Source organism: Squalius cephalus (assembly GCF_949319135.1).
Source record: "Squalius cephalus genome assembly, chromosome: 3".
NCBI lineage: Eukaryota > Metazoa > Chordata > Actinopteri > Cypriniformes > Leuciscidae > Squalius > Squalius cephalus.
Window position 1 is genome coordinate 35,518,630 of NC_137124.1, and position 20,258 is coordinate 35,538,887.

Sequence of the window (20,258 nt, forward strand, 5' to 3'; positions counted from 1 at the left end):
AAAATTTAAGTAGACAGTGTATATTTTTTCTACCCATTTTAATGTTTATAAACCTGATGTGATATTTTCAGTTCAATTCAAATTATTAAACCTCAGCAAACTTCCATGTGCGCTGCAAGATGACAAAGTAATTGTAAAATAACTTCATATATATATATATATATATATATATATATATATATATATATATATATATATATATATATATATATATATATACAGTGCTATGCATAAGTTTAGAATTAAAATAGCCCCACATCATCACACAGCCTTCACCATACCTAGAGATTGGCATGGTTTTATTTCAGTTAGCCTAATAGCTGGTTTGATTTGCATTGAGAGATGATCTTATGGAAAGTACCCCATGCCAATCTCTAGGTATGGTGAAGGCTATGTGATGATGTGGGGCTATTTTAGTTCCAAAGGCCAAGGGAACTTTATCAGGATGCATAGTATCCTAAAAAAAATTTTTTTAAAAATACTTAAAAATAAAAATCTGCCTGCCTCTATGGGAATTTAACATAGGGGTGTCCAAACTTATGCACCCTGTATTTTAAGGAAGAACATTTATTTATTTACGATACATTATTCATTCACAAAGAAAATTGGTGTCCTTAAAGGTTGGATTTTTCCTAATTTTTTTAATTAAGGCATTAAGTTCAATTTCCAAAAGATGATTTTTTTATTCCTCTTTTTAGTCAACTTTAGCATGGCTGTCTAAACTTATGCATAGCACTGTATATACATGTATATATATATATATATTAGGGCTGGGTATCGATTCAGATGTTACAATTCGATTCGATTTCGATTCGCAAGCTCTCAAATCGATTCGATTCTCGATTCGATTTTCGATTTCGATTCTCGATTCGATTTTTCGATTTCGATTCTGAATTAGATTTCGATTCGACTCAATTAATATTTAATACAAATCCTATATTTATTAAAAAAAGAAAAAGAAAAGAAAACTGAACATAAGTTTTCAAGTGTTTAATTAATAAAAAGAAATTAAGAGCCACAAACCTGTATATTAAACTCTTTTTATTTTAGGTACACTTGGGTACATTAAAACAGAACCCAACTCTATATTTCAAATGCATACAATGAATAGACAGGATTTTGATGCAAGATGAAAAATTGATGCTGAAAATTGGACAAGTCAGAACAGTCGCATGTCTTGATCAAACAGGTTAACAATCCTCACATAAACCCATATAAAAACATTGCATATAATTTTTTATCTGTGCCCTTCCTGTCTAACAGCTAGGCCATATACATAAATTGAATAAAGTTATCAAACAGTCTGTGCTGCATTAATTATAAATTATATATAGACTAATCAAAGTTAAAGCTACACTGTGTGATTTTTACTCCCATCTAGCGGTGAAATTGTATATGACTACCCAGTGAATTTTAGTTTCTGTTCCTCTCAATTCCGAGGGCGTTTTCACTCCTACGGTGGCCGTATTATTCCAAGATTAACATGGCTTCCAGTTATCGACTTCGTCCATGACAATAATAAACAATACGTCTAAAATGAATAAAACTACAGGACAGATGTCAGGAGGTAAACGTCACCCTTGGAATCGGCTATCCCAGCATAATCAGATTAGGCTAACGTTACAATGTGTACAAAGTAAAAGCAATTAAAAATAACTAAAATTTACAGTGTCCTTTTTTTTATATAGCTTAAAAAATTGCGCCTTTAAAACTATTCATCACCAGATTTATGTTACAAGGTAAACAATACTTTTTCACCATTGACGCGAGGATGAAGTTACACTAGAGGTCGTTCTGGCGTTATGCACAACCATGCTATGGTTAGAACTTAGACAAGCAACTATAAAACTTCGAATTTACACAAATGAATTACAACAGGCTGAATTACCTGTCGAGAAGAAAGCAGGCAACCTCGGCGTCCGTTTTAAAATCTTTTCTCCTCATGAGCTCTTTCCATCTGGGAAAAGTTACTCCAATATTGACTAGGCCTATGGTCTTGCTGATTTGTCTGTCGCGTTGACGTTTTAATTCTCTCTTTCAAATGTGAGTACGCACGCACGCACACACACACACCACACTATCTTTCAAATCTGCCGGCACTCGCGAGCTCGCGAGTAATCTCCCCCTCGCATTCGTCACGGTGTCACTGAGTGAAAAACGCAAAAGGCGAAGCTTGAATTTACTGGTATGCCCCTCTTTGGCTAATGTAGTTTCAAGATGGAGGGGCAACATGGCGACCGGCATTCGAACCCCTCACCCGTATGTACTTTCAATGGCAGATTATAAACTTAAGAGAATACTTTATTACTTGAAAGAAGTAAATATACATTAATGAGCACATATATTTTTGAAAGAACTAAGTGTTTTTTGCTAAGAATCAACTAAAAAAGTTACACAGTGTAGCTTTAAAAAAGTTCTTTAGTCAAGAGCAGTGAGTGTTTTTCTCTGTTCCCTTTGTTATTTGATTAACTTTTAACGACAGAGATAATTAGTGGCTACTGTGTACTGTCCCTTTAAGACCAGCCGCTGTTGACAGAGACGCGGATCTCACACGCGCCGAGTCATAACTCTTCACGTTCATCATAAGACTGCTCTTATGTTATGAAAATACTCAACAAAAAGACATTTTGGCATTATTGTGTGTTTTATTGTTCGTTCAAGCGCGACAGATAACTCTATTCTGGGCTGTCTTGTGCGCACGCACGATATCATCGCAAGTTTTTCTGTCACAGTCAGGACTTTCACAGGCAGCGAGATCTATTTTGTCTTGTCGCGTATGAATGGTTTAAAAGCATTTGAATGAATAAGAGCGGGATCATGTAACACTAGCCAAAGGATGACAAAAAATTAACAGATGCTGCCTGCATTGCGATAAAAGCCCAAATTTGTTTATTTAATATAAAATCGCAGCATTTTGCCGCCTAATTGCGTATAGGCTTGACATCGCGATTGCGATATGATTAAACGTGCAGCACTTTTGAGGTTATTTTATGATTTAGATAAAACTAACATAAAATATCACAGCATTAGCTATAAAATTGAGTTTGCAAGCCTATATGAACAGTGGAGGAAAACTAATTCTTGGGTAATAGATAAATAAAGATGGAAAAAAAATCGATTCTTGGCGTTTGAGAATCGATTTTGAATCGACCACATTTTAAAAAAACGATTAATCGAAAAATCGATTTTTTTGCCCAGCCCTAATATATATATATGCACACACATACAAGTAGCTTTGTAAATTTTTCGCAGACCACCTAACTTCACTTTCCCTGGGGGTTCCCAGAACCCAGTTTAAACCCCTCTGAATTAGAAGTGGGTTTCCAGAATAGTCAACCAAGCCAATGGTGTCCCTTGTGCTAGTGCATGCAATGCACTCTTGCTTACAGCAGTGGGCAGTATTATACTTGAATCTTTCTCAGACTTTCCAGCTATTATAATCAGTGTTTAATTTTTGCACTGGATCACAGCCATGTGTAATTTAAATGCCTGACAAACTGACACTTCATACTAATCTCCAGGGATAGAGAATAGTGTTGTTGTTTTTGAGGGGGAAACAAAGCTCTTGCCAAAGGATCTATTTTAATGTAGCTCAGTGTTTATTGTTCTGTCTCACCCTCCCATTCTGTGACAGACTATCTTTCCTCTCAGTTTCCTCTCTACACCCCATCCCATTGTCTCTCTGTGTTATCAAACCCCCTTCTTGACGCTTTTTTTTTTTGTTCAGGTTATGACTGTCCGGTGGTGGAAGGTATTTTTGATTACGCGGCCTCCGTTGGAGGAGCCACTCTGACTGCTGCCCAGAATCTGCTGGATGGAAAGTGTGATGTGGCCATCAACTGGGCCGGAGGGTGGCATCACGCCAAGAAGTAATACAGCACAACAGGCCTTGTGCCCACCCTCTTGTGTTTCACCTCCACATCAATCATTGAGATGCCAGTGTCATCTTTAGCATGTTTAAACCAAGTTCAAATTTTTATGTCACAGTTTGTTTGCAGAAGCTTTTTAAACGAGCTTAGTGTTTAGTTTTTGTAAAATATGTTTATTATAGATGAATGTTTATTTGTGTAGGACATTGTTCAGCGGGTCACTGGAGCATCTGATTGAATATGTGTTGTTATGTAAGGGATGAGGCATCTGGGTTCTGTTATGTGAATGACGCTGTTCTTGGAATCCTCAAACTGCGGGAGAAGTATGAGAGGGTTCTCTATGTGGATGTGGACCTTCACCATGGCGATGGTAATAACACTTCCATAACAATAACCATAACAACCTGTTGTCGTTAATAGCATTTAACATCCTTCTTTTCCACAAATAATTCACAAATTGGCTTTAAATTTATATCTGACGTCCAAATCCACATTAATACCAAGAGTGAATGTTAGATGGGTCAGTGACATAACAAAGTGAAAAAACATTAATGTCTGCAACACTTCTTTTAACTCTCATATTTAATAATAACACTCATATTTTTTGGAAATTGGAAATTAGTATGTTCAAAAATGCATACATTTTCTTTAATTTTTAATGGATGAATATACCATTTCTACGATGAGTATTTTTTAAATTTCTAAATGAAACATCATTTTGAGTTTGACAGTGGGGTTAGGGTGATACAACTGTCCTGAAAACTCATTTTCTAACTTTTTAAAAACTAACTTTTTAAAAGAAACTCATTGGGTAGTCTGGCTAATGCTTTTTTTTTTTTTTTTTTACAAAACTGCTAATAAAGCTCAAAGTCATGTGTTCCAGTCAATGCAGGAAAAAACATACAACACAAAATTATATAGAAAGGATTGATGTTGTTCCAACCCCGTAAGACTTTCGTTCATCTTCGGAACACAAATTAAGATATTTTTGATGAAATCTGAGAGCTGGCTCACTCCTTCATAGGCTGCTAGGTAATCGATATCTGCCATCCCAGAAAAGTTAGTAAAGACATCGTTAAAATAGTCCAAGTGACTACAGTGGCTCAACCACAAGTTTATCAAGCGACGAGAATACTTTTTACGTGACAGTAATTATTAATTACTGACAGAATTTTCATTTTTGGGTGAACTAAACCTTTAAGAGTCAAGTAAGAGACTTATCAAGAGAAGTTCAATAAGTCTCTAAAAATAAGATATAATTGAACCTTTATTAGAAGGGTTTTCAAAAAATTTACACCAGGTTATATTTTCTTTATTTTAGAATATTTTATTTTTCATCGACCCAGATGTTTAGATAGTAGTATAGATAGGTCATATTCCTTGTTTGTATTTATCTGTTACCGGTTGTGTTTATTTCTCAATTAGTTCAAAAGAGCACTTCCTGTATGCTTTTCCTTGGACGTGATTTAATATCCTTCCCATTAAGTGGACTTCTGCATTGTTTCCTCTCCAGGTGTGGAGGACGCTTTCAGCTTCACCTCTAAAGTCATGACAGTGTCTCTGCACAAGTTTTCTCCTGGCTTCTTCCCAGGTTAGTTCTGCATGCCTCTACGCCTCAGTGAAGACCAGCACGTCTTTTAATTCCCTTAATTGACAGTCATGTTTCAAGCCATGCCAGAGCTGGAGCTGCAGGCTGCACTCCAGCGCCCAGAGTCTGATTACCCAGCTGATAATGGAGACTGGAGCTCTGTGGCTTCTTGGAGACTCTGAGAGCCCCTTCACTAGTTTAACAATAGCACTTGGGAAGGTAACTGAGCAAATGCTCTATGAAGACAAGATATTTAATTATTTCAAGATAACTGAATTATTATTTACCTGATTTATTATTGCCTTGTTTTTGCCACACAGTTGCCAGTTTACCTTTACAAATATGACACATTCAAAACATTAATTCATATGTGAACACACTTGGAATAGATTTTCTTAACATTAAATTAAATTATGAACTCTGCTCCAGATACTTGTAGTGGAAATCTGATTGAATTGAGTAAAACGCAATAAAATTAACTGTCAAAATTGGGTTGTTTTGACAGTTAATTTTATTTCGTTTTACTGAATTCAATCGTTTGAATCACTCAATTCGTTTTACTGAATCTCTTTAACTAGCTAGCAATAGTGCACATACTGTTTTTTTTTTTTTTTACATTCTAATAAAGCAAGAAGGAAGAGACTGATCCCTGCCCTTGCATTTGCACAGTAATTGCTCTTTGAGTAAAGCTGAGTCATACACATTATACATTATTCATATACATTAACGCTTAGCAGATGCTCCGCTCTTCACCGCAGTGGCAAGTTCTGGCAACCCCCGAAAATCCAACCCTAAACATAACAACATTAAGCTCCTCCCAATTTTTCATCATAAAAAAAACACATAAAATAACACTTAATTTCAACAGTGTCTCTCTCAGTTCAGTTCAGTTCTATGCATAGCATGCTGGGAACTGGAAATCCCCTGCACAGCTCCAGCAATGGTATGGTAATAGCAGTGAAATATGTTCATGCAGTCCCAACACAATTGGATTAAGCAAACGTATGCTTTGCAAACTTCAGTGAACTGCACACCATGAAATTACCTTGTGACAAAGTGTTTAAGAATTCTAGTTAAGTCAATTAAGCAAGCAGCAAAACAAAATTTGTCTTTGAGTATGTAATATCCTTGCAACAGCTTGATCTGAAAGTACAAAGTAAAAGTTTGGGGTAGTTTATGTAAGTAAAAGTTTATGCTCACCAAGGCTGCAAAAATACAGTAAAAACTGTAATATTGTGAAATATTACAATTAACAATTAAAATGGTTCAATAAAACCACTTTTATTTGTAGATTTTTTTTTGTAACATTACAAATGTCAATCCTGAATCCTAACACAATTGAGAAAACAATTAAATAATAAATGCATAATTTAAAAAAAATTTATATATATATATTTATATCTTACTGACCCCAAACTTTTGAATGGTCAATGCCAATTAAAGCGTGATGTAGATAATTCATACTGACTCAGATATCAGTTTTGTCAGTGATATGAATGACCAAAGAGACCAGCTTAAGGGCCATCATTATTATTTGTTTCAAAGGCACGGGTGATGTGACTGACACTGGGCTGGGTAAAGGACGCTGGTACGCTGTTAACGTCCCCTTTGAGGATGGCATACGTGATGATCGGTACTGCCAGACCTTCACCAGGTCTGTAAAGATCCATTAACCAGCCATCCAATCAAGTTCCTTGTAATGTTTTGTTTGTCCCTGTGGCTCAGTGTCATTTATACATAAGCATTATTTCTTTTTCTTTTTTTTTTTTTTTTTCTCTCAGTGTGATGCAGGAAGTAAAAGCTCTATTTAACCCTGAAGCAGTTGTGATGCAACTAGGAGCGGACACAATGGCGGGTGACCCCATGTGCTCTTTCAATATGACTCCTGTTGGAGTTGGAAAGTGTCTAAACTATATCCTGGGCTGGGAGTTACCCACTCTGCTACTAGGAGGAGGTGTGTGTCATTGTTTTTGTTCAATTGTATTATGCTCTTAATCTCTTAAAGGACCCTATTGTGCCCTTTTACAAAGTCTTGATTTAGTTTTTGGGATTTTATGCTTTAATGCTTGATTGTTCAAAAAAACACATATTTTACATTATTACAGCACCTCTCTCCCTAGTCTGGCCCAAACGCTCCATGTAGTTCCTGTTTCGATGAAGCCCCTCCTTCCGAAATACGAAATGTGCTGTGATTGGTTTGCTGACCCAGTGTGTTGTGATTGGCACCGATTAGCGCGTGTTCGGGAAATGTCCCGCCCCTTACCATAACCGCAAACTCTATTTGGATGTAAATATTAAGAATGGCGTCATTTTCAAAAAAATTCAAGCCTGATTCAGACTTAATGTTAGCAAACAATAGGATCGCCCAGAACGGATTTCATGCACAGGCTTTGCAAGTTCTGATTTTCACAGGAGGTTTCAGAGTGGTATGTTTGTTTTTTTGTAATTTTCTTATACATTTTAGATATAATGTTATACACAATTTAATAGTTATATATGTCGGAAAACTATGGTAACACAAACAATAATCGATTACAAAACCAAGGATAATTTTCCTAAGGGGCGGTGAACAGTCTTACAAAAGTGAGAGCTTACAAAAGCTTCAGTAAACACTACATCAACACTAGTGTTGGCTAAAGTTCGTCAGCCTTCTGAAGGTCAAACAAATACATTTTGGAAACGGGGTTGGACAAAACATCATCTCTTTGACTGCGACCACACTGTCTTCTCTAATGCAGCTCAACCAGGCCTCGTCACCTTTTTTTGTTTATTCCAAGGGCGGGATTATTTAAATGAGTAACATTATGACTTCTCAAATCCCGGAAAAAACGCGCTGTTGTCCAAATTAGTCATTCGTTGTAGTTTTTGGAAAGTGTATTGTGTTAAATACGGTATCTCCCTTTGGAGTGGACTTAAGTGGGTTGCACACCGGACGCGCAGCTCAGCGCCGCGCTGCGCCACGTCTAGGACAACTGTCACCTGAAAATCCGATAACATCAGCAATTTTCTGATTTCTGTAAATAAATATAAAACTAAATGTATATTGCAGCACGGGGTTAAGTCCGTATATACATTAACTACGATTTGAAACACATAAATGTAAATTTAATATAAAACTATGTAAATGGCGCTCTGTGGCGCGGCAGGATTTTGAACACGGTCCTGAGCCGTTGCGGACAGACGCCGAAAGGCGCCGCCGGTGTGTGTACTCTCATAGAGAATAATGTGTTCGAATTTAAAAGACGTGGCGCTGCGCGTCCGGTGTGCGACCCCCTTTAGAGCTTCGTAACCTTTTTTGCTCAAACAGCAACATTACACACTAACTAACACTAAGTTGAAGTTGAAAAAGTGAAAAAGCATAATAGGACTCCTTTAATATCCAAAAATTTAAATTCTGTCATTAATTGATGACGTTCCAAACATATAAGACTTTCGTTCATCTTTGAAAAACAAATCCATTTGAATCGAGCAGTTTCATCCATGTCTTCTGAAAAGACATGTTTGCTTATTATGATGACCAGATTTAATTTAGTCTTCTATTCATGTCTTATGCAATGTTATATGTAAATAAAAGCCTAAATTAAATGTTTATTCTGTTTAACCGCTCGATTCATAACGATACTTGTACTTTCTGAAGCGTGCAAAGTTTGGTTGCGTAGACTTTCAGTGGATGGGCAAAGATGATGAGAGAATATTAAATTATCTATTTATTCGATTATTAGATTATCTTCATTTTTGTTTAGATGTCACGGTTTTTCTACGAAATGAGGGTGAGTAAATGATGACAGAATTTTCATTTATGGGGTAACTAAATCGACAGACGTTGTCAGCAGTGTTGCCTCAGTTTATTTTTCCTCTATGTCTTAACACTGACAACTCCATCTTCTGTCCTTGTTGCCAGCTTTCTGACTCGGCCAAAAAGTTTATTAGTGTGTTGTTACGGCCGGGTTGGGGTTGGGCTGAGAGAAGAAAGTGAACTTTTGTGATTTTAGCCCATTTTGAAATGAGCTCTAAGCTGCAGACCTGCCTAGCCAAGCTAGATGAAAGGTAGTAATTACACTAGTACAATGAAGCCCTTTTGCTGACTTCAATCCCGCTTCTCTCTCTCTTTCGCTCTCTGCGTATACAAATCTGCCTCTCTCAGGCGGCTATAACCTTGCCAATACTGCCCGCTGCTGGACCTACCTAACGGGGACCGTCCTAGGACAGACTCTGTCTTCTGAGATCCCAGACCATGAGGTGAGACCCTGTTCCCTCTCTTCTTTCAGCAGCTGTCTAAAACCCCAGTCTCTCCTCCTCTTCCTCTTCCATTCCTGCTGAGTCAGCCGGTCTAATCAAATATGTCCAAGCACCTCTCAATAACCGGGTTTGTTTTCATGAAGCAGGGGGGGGGATTGTGCGTGTGCACACCAGTGAAGGGGTCTTAACAATACTACTCTGTCCCTACTGGTTGACTGAGAGGGACTTGTGCTTTTCTCTCCTCAACTGTTTATTCCCCCTCTCTCCTCTTTCTCTTTCCTTAGAGAAAGAGAATGTGTGTACCCAATTCTGAGTGAGTCTTTTTAAGAGCTTTTTCATTCCTTTTTGAGAAGCTTCTGAGGAGAGATGAAGGGCTGGAAAGGCCTTCTGGTTGGTCCGAGAGAGTTTGATATCTCTCTTTTCTTCTGACTCACAAAGAAGGTCTTTTAATGTTTATAGAGAGCGCTTTCATGGTCACCGCAATAAAAGATTCCCTTGTTTCCTCTGACATGACCTCCTGCATCATGTTGACCCTTGACCTCTCCACAGGACAAGCAACCAAAATAAGGCTGTGTAGATTAGGGGTGGGCGATATACCGGTAGACACGATTAAATTCGAAATTTTTCGATTAAATTCGAAAATGAAATTAGATTAGAAATTTGGCAACCGGTAGAGATTTTGGACTTTCGTCTCTCTCAATGTTACGTTCATGTGATGTTGCAGTGCTGCACGGTCAAGGAAGCTTATCGTTTGCATGCATTTTTAAGTGATTTTAAACCGTTGAAGTGTAATTAGCAGCGAAAGAGAACTCATTTCAGTATATGCACACACTGAGTGAGACTGTTTCTCAGCGCTGTCTGACATGAAGCCGCTACTCATAGAGCACGTGAGAACTGAACTGAGTGCTTTTTGCAACCTAATTGGGTTTGAACAGTTAAATACACATACCCATGTGTCAAAGTGACCATGTATTTGCAAGTAAACAGAGTCATTTATGTCTTAAGTGCAGTTGGTCTTAAAGGGTTAGTTCACCCAAAAATTTAAATTCTGTCATTAATTACTCTCCTCCGTGTCGTTCCACCCGTAAGACTCAAATTAAGAACACAAATTAAGATATTTTTTATGAAACCCCAGAGCTTTCTGATCCCTCCATAGACTGCAACATCATTGCAACTGTCAGGGCCCAGAAAGGTAGTAAAAACATTGTTAAAAATGTAATGTTAGGAAGCGACGAGAATACTTTTTGTGTGCAACCCCCCCCCCCCCCCCCCCCAAATAACTACTTTATTTAACAATCTCTTCTCCTCCTTGTCATTCTCCTACGCTTGATGTAGTGTGAACAGTACAGTGCTTCTGGGTACTACGTCAGAACGTGACCACGTGACCAGCATCAGCCAATAGTGAGGCGGGATTCTGGTGTGGAACCCAAAAGCGATGTACTGTGTTTAGTACGTGAATAATGTAGGAGATCTGACAAAGAAGAGAAGAAATTGTTGAATAAAGTCGTTATTATGGGGGGTTTTTTTGCACAGAAAAAGTATTTTTCATAACATTTCATTTGAACCACTGTAGTCACATGGACTATTTTAACGATTTCTTTACTACCTTTCTGGGCAGTGACGTGCTGTCTATGGAGGGATCAGAAAGCTCTCGGATTTCATTCAAAAATATCTTAATTTGGATTCCGAAGATGAACAAAGGTCTTACGGGTTTGGAACGACACGAGTGAGAGTAATTACTGACAGAATTTTCATTTTTGGGTGAACTATTCCTTTAAAGTGACATCATAATTTTATTTACCGGTACACAGTGAAGACTATGCAGTGTTTTTTTAAAAACATTTACTTGACACATTTTATGTAGTATTTCTAGTACTTGAAGTTTTTCAGTTAGGTCTAATTCATTTGTGTCTTTGTTTTATTGTAGTTTGTTTTCTTTTCTCTTTCTTTTACAGTTTACTTGTCTTCAATAAGCTTGAGAGGTTTTTTAGGCTAGTATTAGTTTTTTATATTATATTGAAAATAGTGATGAGAATTATGAAATTTCAATGGGATAAAATATTTATATCATAAAAACCTTATTTAAGGCAAAAATAACTATATCATGATATATATCCTTATCGTTAAATAAAATTACTCATATCGTGATATAAGATTTTGGTCATATCACCCACCACTAGTGTAGATAATTGTCAGGGTTTTTGTTTGACAGTGATGGTCGTGATGATGATTAAATTGAAGAGATCTTTCTGGAATACTTGATTCGGATGAGTAAATCAGTGATTTTCTTTCTTCTATAGGCTATAAAACATATTGCACTGTAATGATGGCAAAACTGTAAAAAAGTAACCTCTCCATTTAGTTAAGCATTCTAGTCCATTGAGAGCAGTTCTAATTCAAAAAATTTTGAAGCGTTTATTATGTTTTACTAGTGCCATTTTTTGGAAGGCTCTTAAATCTGTGAAATGGACGTCCCTTATACCATTCACCATTCAGAGGCTAGGGGTCAGTAATTTTTTGATTTATGTATGCTTATTGCTTACCATAGACGATGCTTACCAAGGCTGCATTTATTTGATAAAAAAATACAGTTCCTGACCTGTACAGGAATTGTTTTCTACTCCTGTGATGCAAAGCTGAATTTTCAGCATCATTTCTCCAGTCTTCAGTCCTTCAGAAATCATTTTAATATGCTGATTTGCTGCTCAACATTTCTTATCATCATCACAACTGCAAACAGAAAGAGAAATCTTTTGTATTATAAATGTTTTACTGCCACTTTTAATGCAAGTTGGAATGCATCTCTGCTGAATAAAAGTATTAATAAAAAAAGTCTTACTGACCCCGAGCTTTTGAACAGTGTATAGATTTTTCCATCTACTGCATTTGATTGATTGATTAATGCATGCTAAAATGTACAGTAATAACCTAGTAGTATGTAATATGATTTTTATAAGCTACTTCGTAACCTTTGAAATCCTTTTAGGGACAAGGTCAGAACTCTTCATATTCTTTGGGTGATTTGGAGTTGAAGTCTGTTTGTCAGTGTTGTCCATATTGCTTATCGTCCAATGTGACTTCTATTGAAAACTGTGCACTACTTCTCCCAGAAGGAGGACTGCTTGTCCAGTCATGGGATGAACACAATTCATCTCAGTAAGTTTGATCAGTAACTTACAAAAAGTACATTAGAAGACTTTTGTTTTCAAAATTGTTGGCATATAAGACACTAATAAATTCTATATGAACTTGACAAATGGGCAGTAACACTGTATCTTGGCATTTTCACACTTTCAAGGTCACTTTTCACCCAAATAGTTTTGAAAAACATTTTGTAATTTCAAACTTTTGTCATTTTTATTTTAGCACTTTGTAGTGTCCCTTGTGTGGTCTATTATATTCTATTCACTATAATGTTGAAATCATTTATTTGCTCCCTAATAAGTTGACAGTTTTAGGACCGCCACTCTTTCTCCCCTTTCTCCTCACCTCTTTCTCATTCTTCTTTCTCTATAGCTTCTCTTCTGTTATTGTTCCTTCCATCGGCTTTTCAAAGCATGAAACTCTCTCCTCCCCTCTTAGAGAGAGGAACCCCCATCTCCTCACCAGCACTATTATTGTGTGTCCATCCCAGCCAAACAAAACACTATTTAACTGTAGTGTGAGTCCATAAAGACAAAGAAGGTAGAGGGAGAGAGAGTGCGATAAGGCTGTTAAAAGACAGAGAGGCATCCACCAATGGGGATATAAAAAAGATAGAAGAGTATTGCAGCATAGAAGAAGCTGGGAAAGGAGAGGTGGAACAAGAAGCACTTTGTACCTGTGCAATCTCGCTCTCTCTCCTCGAGCCGGTCCAGCTGCTGAGACTCAGAGGCGGCTCAGTCTGGGTCTGCCCTGCCAGGACTGCAAACAATGAAGACAGACTGGAGTGGAGGCATACAACGAGCTCATTCAGGCCCTGTCACAGACACAGAGAGATGAAAAAGTGAGGCTAATATAGACAGTCCTCTCACAAGGGAGAGACCCAGAAAAAAAAAGCAGGGCCTTTTATTTAGACCTGAATTGTTTCTCTTTAAGAAGCTGATGAATTGGAAAAGCTTGGTCCAAGACAGCCCTGATATTGGTCTAAATAAACTCCATTGTTGGCATTATAGGCACCATCCTCTGTGACAGCTGTGTGTCAATCCAGTTTTTTTTTGTCAACCCATTTGCACCAACAAAATTGGTCTCTCTTCAGTGTCTAAATTTGACCATGGCACGAGACTTAAACCTAGGGGATATATAGCTGGTTGAGATGTTGTGATGATCTCTAAATATATATATATATATATTAAATAGAATAGAAAGTTAGCAATAGATGTAGTGAAGTATTCACCCTTTAGATCTCCATAAATCATGAGAGACAAGTTCCTGAGATTTGTAACTTCTTGTGGAATTAAATTTGTCACTGGTGAAGTATGTAATTGAAGTTGTTGTGTAAAGGTGAAGTGTGTAATTTTTGTGCCACTAATGACACCAAATAGAATTCCTGAGAGGATTGCCAGACACTTCTTTTGCCCTAATTTCACAGCATTGATTGAGGTAGAATTAGGCACACACTGCCGTTCAAAAGTTTTGGATCGGTCAGATGTTTTTAAAAGAAGTCTCTTCTGCTCACTTAGGCTATACAATATTTTTGTATTTTTTACAGTAATATAAACAGTAATATTGTTAAATATTATGACAATTTAAAATAACTGTTTTCTATTTTAATATATTTTAAAATGTAATTTATTCCTGTGATCAAAGCTGAATTTTCAGCATCATTACTCCAGTCTTCAGTGTCACATGATCCTTCTGAAATCATTCCAATATGTGAATTTAATGCTCAAAAACATGCATTGTTATTATCAATGTTGAAAACAATTGTGATTTATTATTTTTTTTCAGGATTCTTTGATGAATAGAAAGTTTAAAAAAAAACAGCATTTATTTGAAATATAATCTTTTGGAACATTATACATGTCTTTACTGTAACTTGATCAATTTAATTTAAAAGTTAAAAGTATTGATTGATTTCTTTTTTTTAAATAAAATAAAAATTTGTACTGACTCAGACTTTTGAACGGTAGTGTTTAATGTTACAAAAGCTTTCTATTTCAGATAAATGCTGTTCTTTTGAGCTTTCTATGCATCAAAGAATCCTGAAATGAAAATGTAAATAACTGTTTTCAACATTGATAATAATGAGAAATGTTTCTTGAGCATCAAATCATCATATTAGAATGATTTCTGAAGAATCACGTGACACTGAAGACTGGAGTTATGATGCTGAAAATTCAGCTTTGAACACAGGAAGAAGTTACACTTTACTATATATTCACATAGAAAACAGCTGTTTTAAATTGTAATAATATTTCACAATATTACGGTTTTATTTTTTTAATCAAATAAATGCAGCCTTGGTGAGCAGAAGAGACTTCTTTTAAAAACATTAAAAATCTTACCGATCCAAAACCTTTGAACAGCAGTGTATAAAATTGCTGAAACTTTATCATGGTATATTATCACTGTACTAAATTACATTACAAATACAGGTTAAGAAGATACACTTAAACTAACAGTGTTATCCTCTTTATAACAAGTTTAATAACCTTTTCAAAACCCCAAAAAACTTAAACATGTAAACACAATACACAATAAAACTGTTTCAAACAGATTAAAGTGCAAAAGAACAACTATTAAGAACAATAATTAAACCAATATCTAGATCTCTTTCTTGGGCTGGCATATTTAAGTCCAGATTAAAAAGTGTAAAAAAATGTTTGACAATACATAGTTTTATTGGTTGTTTGAGAAGGACCATCACAAAAAAAAAAAAAACGTGTCTGTTTGAAATATGTAAATACTGTTTGACTTCCTTCTCCGTGTCAGGCGGATGTCAGAAACAGGAAAACTTTGTTTTCTGGGATAACTGTGATATTTCTGTTTTTCTATAAGCACCACTTACTGTCAGAGAGTGAATTTTCATTCAGACCCATTATGCAGCATTTACGCAGTGTTGTACATTTTAAACACTTAATGCAAATGAAGCTAACGTGTGTTCTAAAATTCAAAACAATTTGGACTTAGAATTATTCATTGTATTTTGAAGTGCTCATGATAACAATACTGTACTACTGAATAGTTCATAGTTGTCTCTGTATAATTAATGGTAATAGAAGAAAGTATTTTAACATAAAACTTGCACATCTCACCTTAATAGGTGAACCAATGTTGCAGACTTTCTCAGTGTGACTGAAGCTCTTTTTTTATTTTTGTCTAAGAAAGGCGAAACTGAAAACAGAATAAAGATTGAAGAGTTGGCAACTTGGCATAGTTGTTTACTGGCAGCATCGAAATAGCTGCATTATATAAACCGTTAAAGGGATAGTTCCCTCAAAAAGGAAAATTTCTGTCACATTGTTCCAATACATGTATGACTTTCCATTTTCAATGGAACATAAAATATATTTTGAGAATTTTTTATTTATTTTTTCCCATACAAATGAAAGTAAATGGTCACCAAAACTTTTTAGTTACCAATATTCTTCAAAATATCTTGTTTCACAGATTTTTTAAAAAAAAGTCATGACATGAGGGTGAGTAAATGACAAATTTTCATTTTCGGGTGAACTATCCTTTTTACATTATCGGTACTGGTTAACAGGACAGGAAAGGGTTAAATCTACAAAAAGACCCTGTTGATGACTAGACTGTTAGGCTTGACTGGAAACCTGTGGCTTTGTTCTGGTCAAATCTTATCAGCGAGTGGTAGGAAATTTGCTATGTTTTTGTTTGAGTGCTGTCAGGGACTCTGTGGCCAGTCAACATCTGTACATCCTCTCCTTTTTTTAAAACTTCTTTTCACTTGTTTCTGGCAAGTTATTTTCAGCACAGCCCAATGAAATAACAAACACCCAGAGCTCTGTTTCCCCCCCTGCAGCAGGCCAGCCAGATAGACGTTTGTTTCTCTCTCTCTCTCTCTCTCTCTCTCTCTCTCTCTCTCTCTCTCTCTCTCTCTCTCTCTCTCTCTCTCTCTCTCTCTCTCTCTCTCTCTCTCTCTCTCTCTCTCTCTCTCTCTCTCTCTCTCTCTCTCTCTCTCTCTCTCTCTCTCTCTCTCTCTCTCTCTCATTGAACTTCATCTCACAGGAACATTTAGAGTGTGGTTACAATAAATGGACAGTCTGCATCATTTCCCCCAATTGTACAAGCAGTGTCTCTTACAGAAAGACTTCAACAAACCAGCGAGTGACTGAAGTACTCCACCCATGATCTCAAACACTTATCCAAAGAGTTTACAGGTTCATACACAGGTGTATTGTTAATTCATGAGCTCAGCCAACGCACACAATCATAAGATGACTGCTGTGGTTACGCTAGTCAAACAGTGCTAAAGGGATTGTGAGGTCTTCTGTCCTGTCTGAATAACTTGAGGAGGGGGTAAAGACCCCATTGGGCAGAGCAGGGACAGACAGTGCAGACCCTTTAGAGGAGCTGTGAGTGGATTGAGAAAAGTAAAGATGTGTGAATGTGGAACCGTTTTATAAAAGCAAGCTCCCCATGCAAATTGATTTAATGCACAGCTGGATAGTTGGCCATCACAGTTCATCTGGTTTAGTTTCTTGTATCTCAAGTTGTGATGTTACTACCTTTAGAATTTGTGAAATGTTCCTTCAGAAATCTTTTTTTGATGCACGTACACATGGCTGCCAACTTTTTCATACCGAGTTCAACAGGATGCTGTGAGTGCCAGTAGTGTTATGTTTGCATTGTCTGTAGTTTTGCCCTTTGAACCAGCTCTGGTACTTCACTGTAAAGTGCAAGACAGACAGACTGGCTTGGCTCATTACCGCCTGCACGTACTGACTGTTCTAGAAGGGAAGCGTTTCAGACAGTGCAGATGCTGTATGTCCACCCATGTTATTTACTTGAGATAATAATAAAATACACCCTCTGTTCAGTGCTTCAGTGAATGTTTTTTTGTTTTTTTTAACTGTTTTTCTGACATTTAAGCAGACAAGACTACAGACTTTAAAATCAGGTGTTACTTAACTTCTCCAGTCTCATCTATCTTGAACAAAACGTGTGATGCCACAACAGTTACACTCAGTGCGGCCTCTATATCTCATTCTGTGGGTGGGACTTTTTGTGCCGTTGCGTCTGGGAAGTAGCTGGCTCCCAGAATTCCGGAGTGGAATAAATGCTGGAAATGAGCTTTGGGGAAGTCTATAATGGAAGTTGGGTGGTGTTGATAGTTAAATGGTCAAAGTTCAAAAGATCAGGAGATGAAACCTAAACTCACCTTTATGATGAGCCACTCAAGGAGACAATGAAGTGCCGGTTATATTTTGACTCTGAGCATATCATTTTTTTTTTTTTTGCCTGCTCTGTTATGGAGGGAGTTATTGACCTTATTCTGTTATGTCTAATTTGTCTAACTTTATCGTTTACTTATTTCAACAATAGATGACAAACTGCAAAGTTAATAAGTACATTTTTCTCAATGTGAGACATTTTTTCTCAATCATGGTGGTGTACAAACAACACAATAGTTCACCCAAAAATAAAAATTCTGGCATCACTTACTCACCCTCATGTCATTTCAAACCCTTAAGACTTTTGTTCATCTTTTTTATTTATTTTTATTATATTTTCATTTTGTTGACAATAAACAAGCCAGAATGAGAACATGAAAACACGAATGAAATCAACTCCCCACCTACCAATCCCTCCCACCCCACCCAGCAGCCCCGCGGTCTCTTTACAATGGGGTACATAATGGATAGATAAGTTAACAGAGAAACAAAGCCACAGGAATGATAAAACATGACTAAAAAAACAAAACAAGAAGAGGGATAAAGTGTTAAGGTATTCAATCTGAGTCCTGATCATTTGCTTTACGCAATATACTTGGAGATCTTCTCAGCAGCTTTAGTCCAGATTTTTTATGTTGAGATTTGTGCCGAGTTCACCCGAGCTGTTCGTATTTCCAACATTATAATGTCCTGAAGTTGAATCAACCACTTGAATATATCCAGGGTATGTGGTGGGAGCCAGTGTTGAGCTATCGTTTTTTTTTACAGACGTTAAATCGGCCAGCCAGACAATTTTTTGCAGTTTAGAGAAATCAAACTGAGAATCATCATTCAGTAATAATACAGACGGGATCACCGGTTTAGGATATTTTTTAGATAAAGATTTTTACCTTTTCACATTCCCACATCATATGGAAAAAAAGTTGTTGGTCAGGACATTTATCACAGAAGGGACTAAAGGAGGAGTCAGTTTGACTTTTGTTCATCTTTGAAACATGGATGATGAGATTTCTGTCCCTCTACTGAATGCTCATTTTCCCCAAACTTTGAAGCTTCAGAAAGTTAAAAGTTAAAAAAGACTTTGTAAACCTATTCCATTAGAACCGAGCGTTTTCTGAAGAGACGCTTAGGCTTTTATTCACATATAAACATTGATCAGCGCACATCCATAGAGCACATCAAATACGGTAAACAGAATCTCAACTTGTACTTGCTTGACACATGAGAAACAAACCTAATTGGTTCTCGCATGTCAAGCATGTTTGAGCTTCCTTGGATTAAACCACTCGATTCATATGGATAATATTTACAATGTCTTTTTGAAACATCAGAGTTTTGGTGGAATTGACTTTCATTGGAGGGACAGAAATATCTCAGGTTTCATTCAAATATCTTCATTTGTGTTTCAAAGATGAACTAAAGTCTTATGGGTTGTGTTTGGAACAACATGAAGGTGAATTATTGATGACAGAATTTACATTTTTGGGTGAACTAACCCTTTAAATAAAAAAGTTCCAATGTGATCTTAATGTGGTCCAAACCAAACAATGCAACAGAGATGTGGACACTGCTGTTTCAGATTAGGTTGAGGTCATGGGAAAACAAGTGGCACACTGTGGTGTCCTGTGTGTGGGAATGCTTACTAAAAGCATTGTAACTAATTATGTATGAAGATCTGCACACATCAAAATATACTGTAGTCCAAAAATCTCACATCAGTTTATTATACAGATGCCACAAATAGACTAAAGTGCAATGTGCAGCGAAACTTTTTCAGGTTCGACCCTTCATTAGTGCCTTGTGCTTCCTAGCATCCACCTTCACTCATTTACAAGCTTATTACCTAATCATAATAAATCGAAGACGGACTTCAACACATATAGAAATATACAATAATACAAACAAACATTACAACTACACAAAAATACACACATACTACATTCAAAATATTCAAAAATTCTAAAAGCGTAACCATAGAAATTCTTGTTATACTTTCATTAATCTCATAATTTAAATCTCAATATAAGTGTTTTGTTACAAAATAAATGATCAATACCACTTGATTAAACACTGACATACAAAAACAATTGAATTTATATTGAATTTATATATCTAAATATATTGATAAATAGACATTGTTAAAAATGCATGTGAATGTAAATAAAGAAGCATTCACAAAAAACATTTAAGAATGAACTCTTCATGCCTAGAGAATATATACATCTA

The 20,258-nt window shown here is 36.4% G+C and overlaps 1 protein-coding gene across 4 annotated transcripts in view; it reads left to right on the plus strand.

Annotated features, from left to right (window-relative positions):
- Window positions 1-20,258, plus strand: part of hdac8 (histone deacetylase 8) — a 33,590-nt gene that overhangs the window by 1,311 nt on the left and 12,021 nt on the right. For 3 of the 4 annotated variants that reach the window (XM_079866450.1, XM_079866448.1, XM_079866449.1), the window contains exons 4-9: window positions 3,728-3,869; window positions 4,127-4,239; window positions 5,383-5,460; window positions 7,003-7,111; window positions 7,239-7,411; window positions 9,602-9,696. In XM_079866450.1, coding sequence (XP_079722576.1) covers window positions 3,728-3,869; window positions 4,127-4,239; window positions 5,383-5,460; window positions 7,003-7,111; window positions 7,239-7,411; window positions 9,602-9,696 — 710 coding nt within the window. The remainder of the gene's footprint in view (window positions 1-3,727; window positions 3,870-4,126; window positions 4,240-5,382; window positions 5,461-7,002; window positions 7,112-7,238; window positions 7,412-9,601; window positions 9,697-20,258) is intronic. The other variant, XR_013820550.1, reaches the window with a different exon arrangement.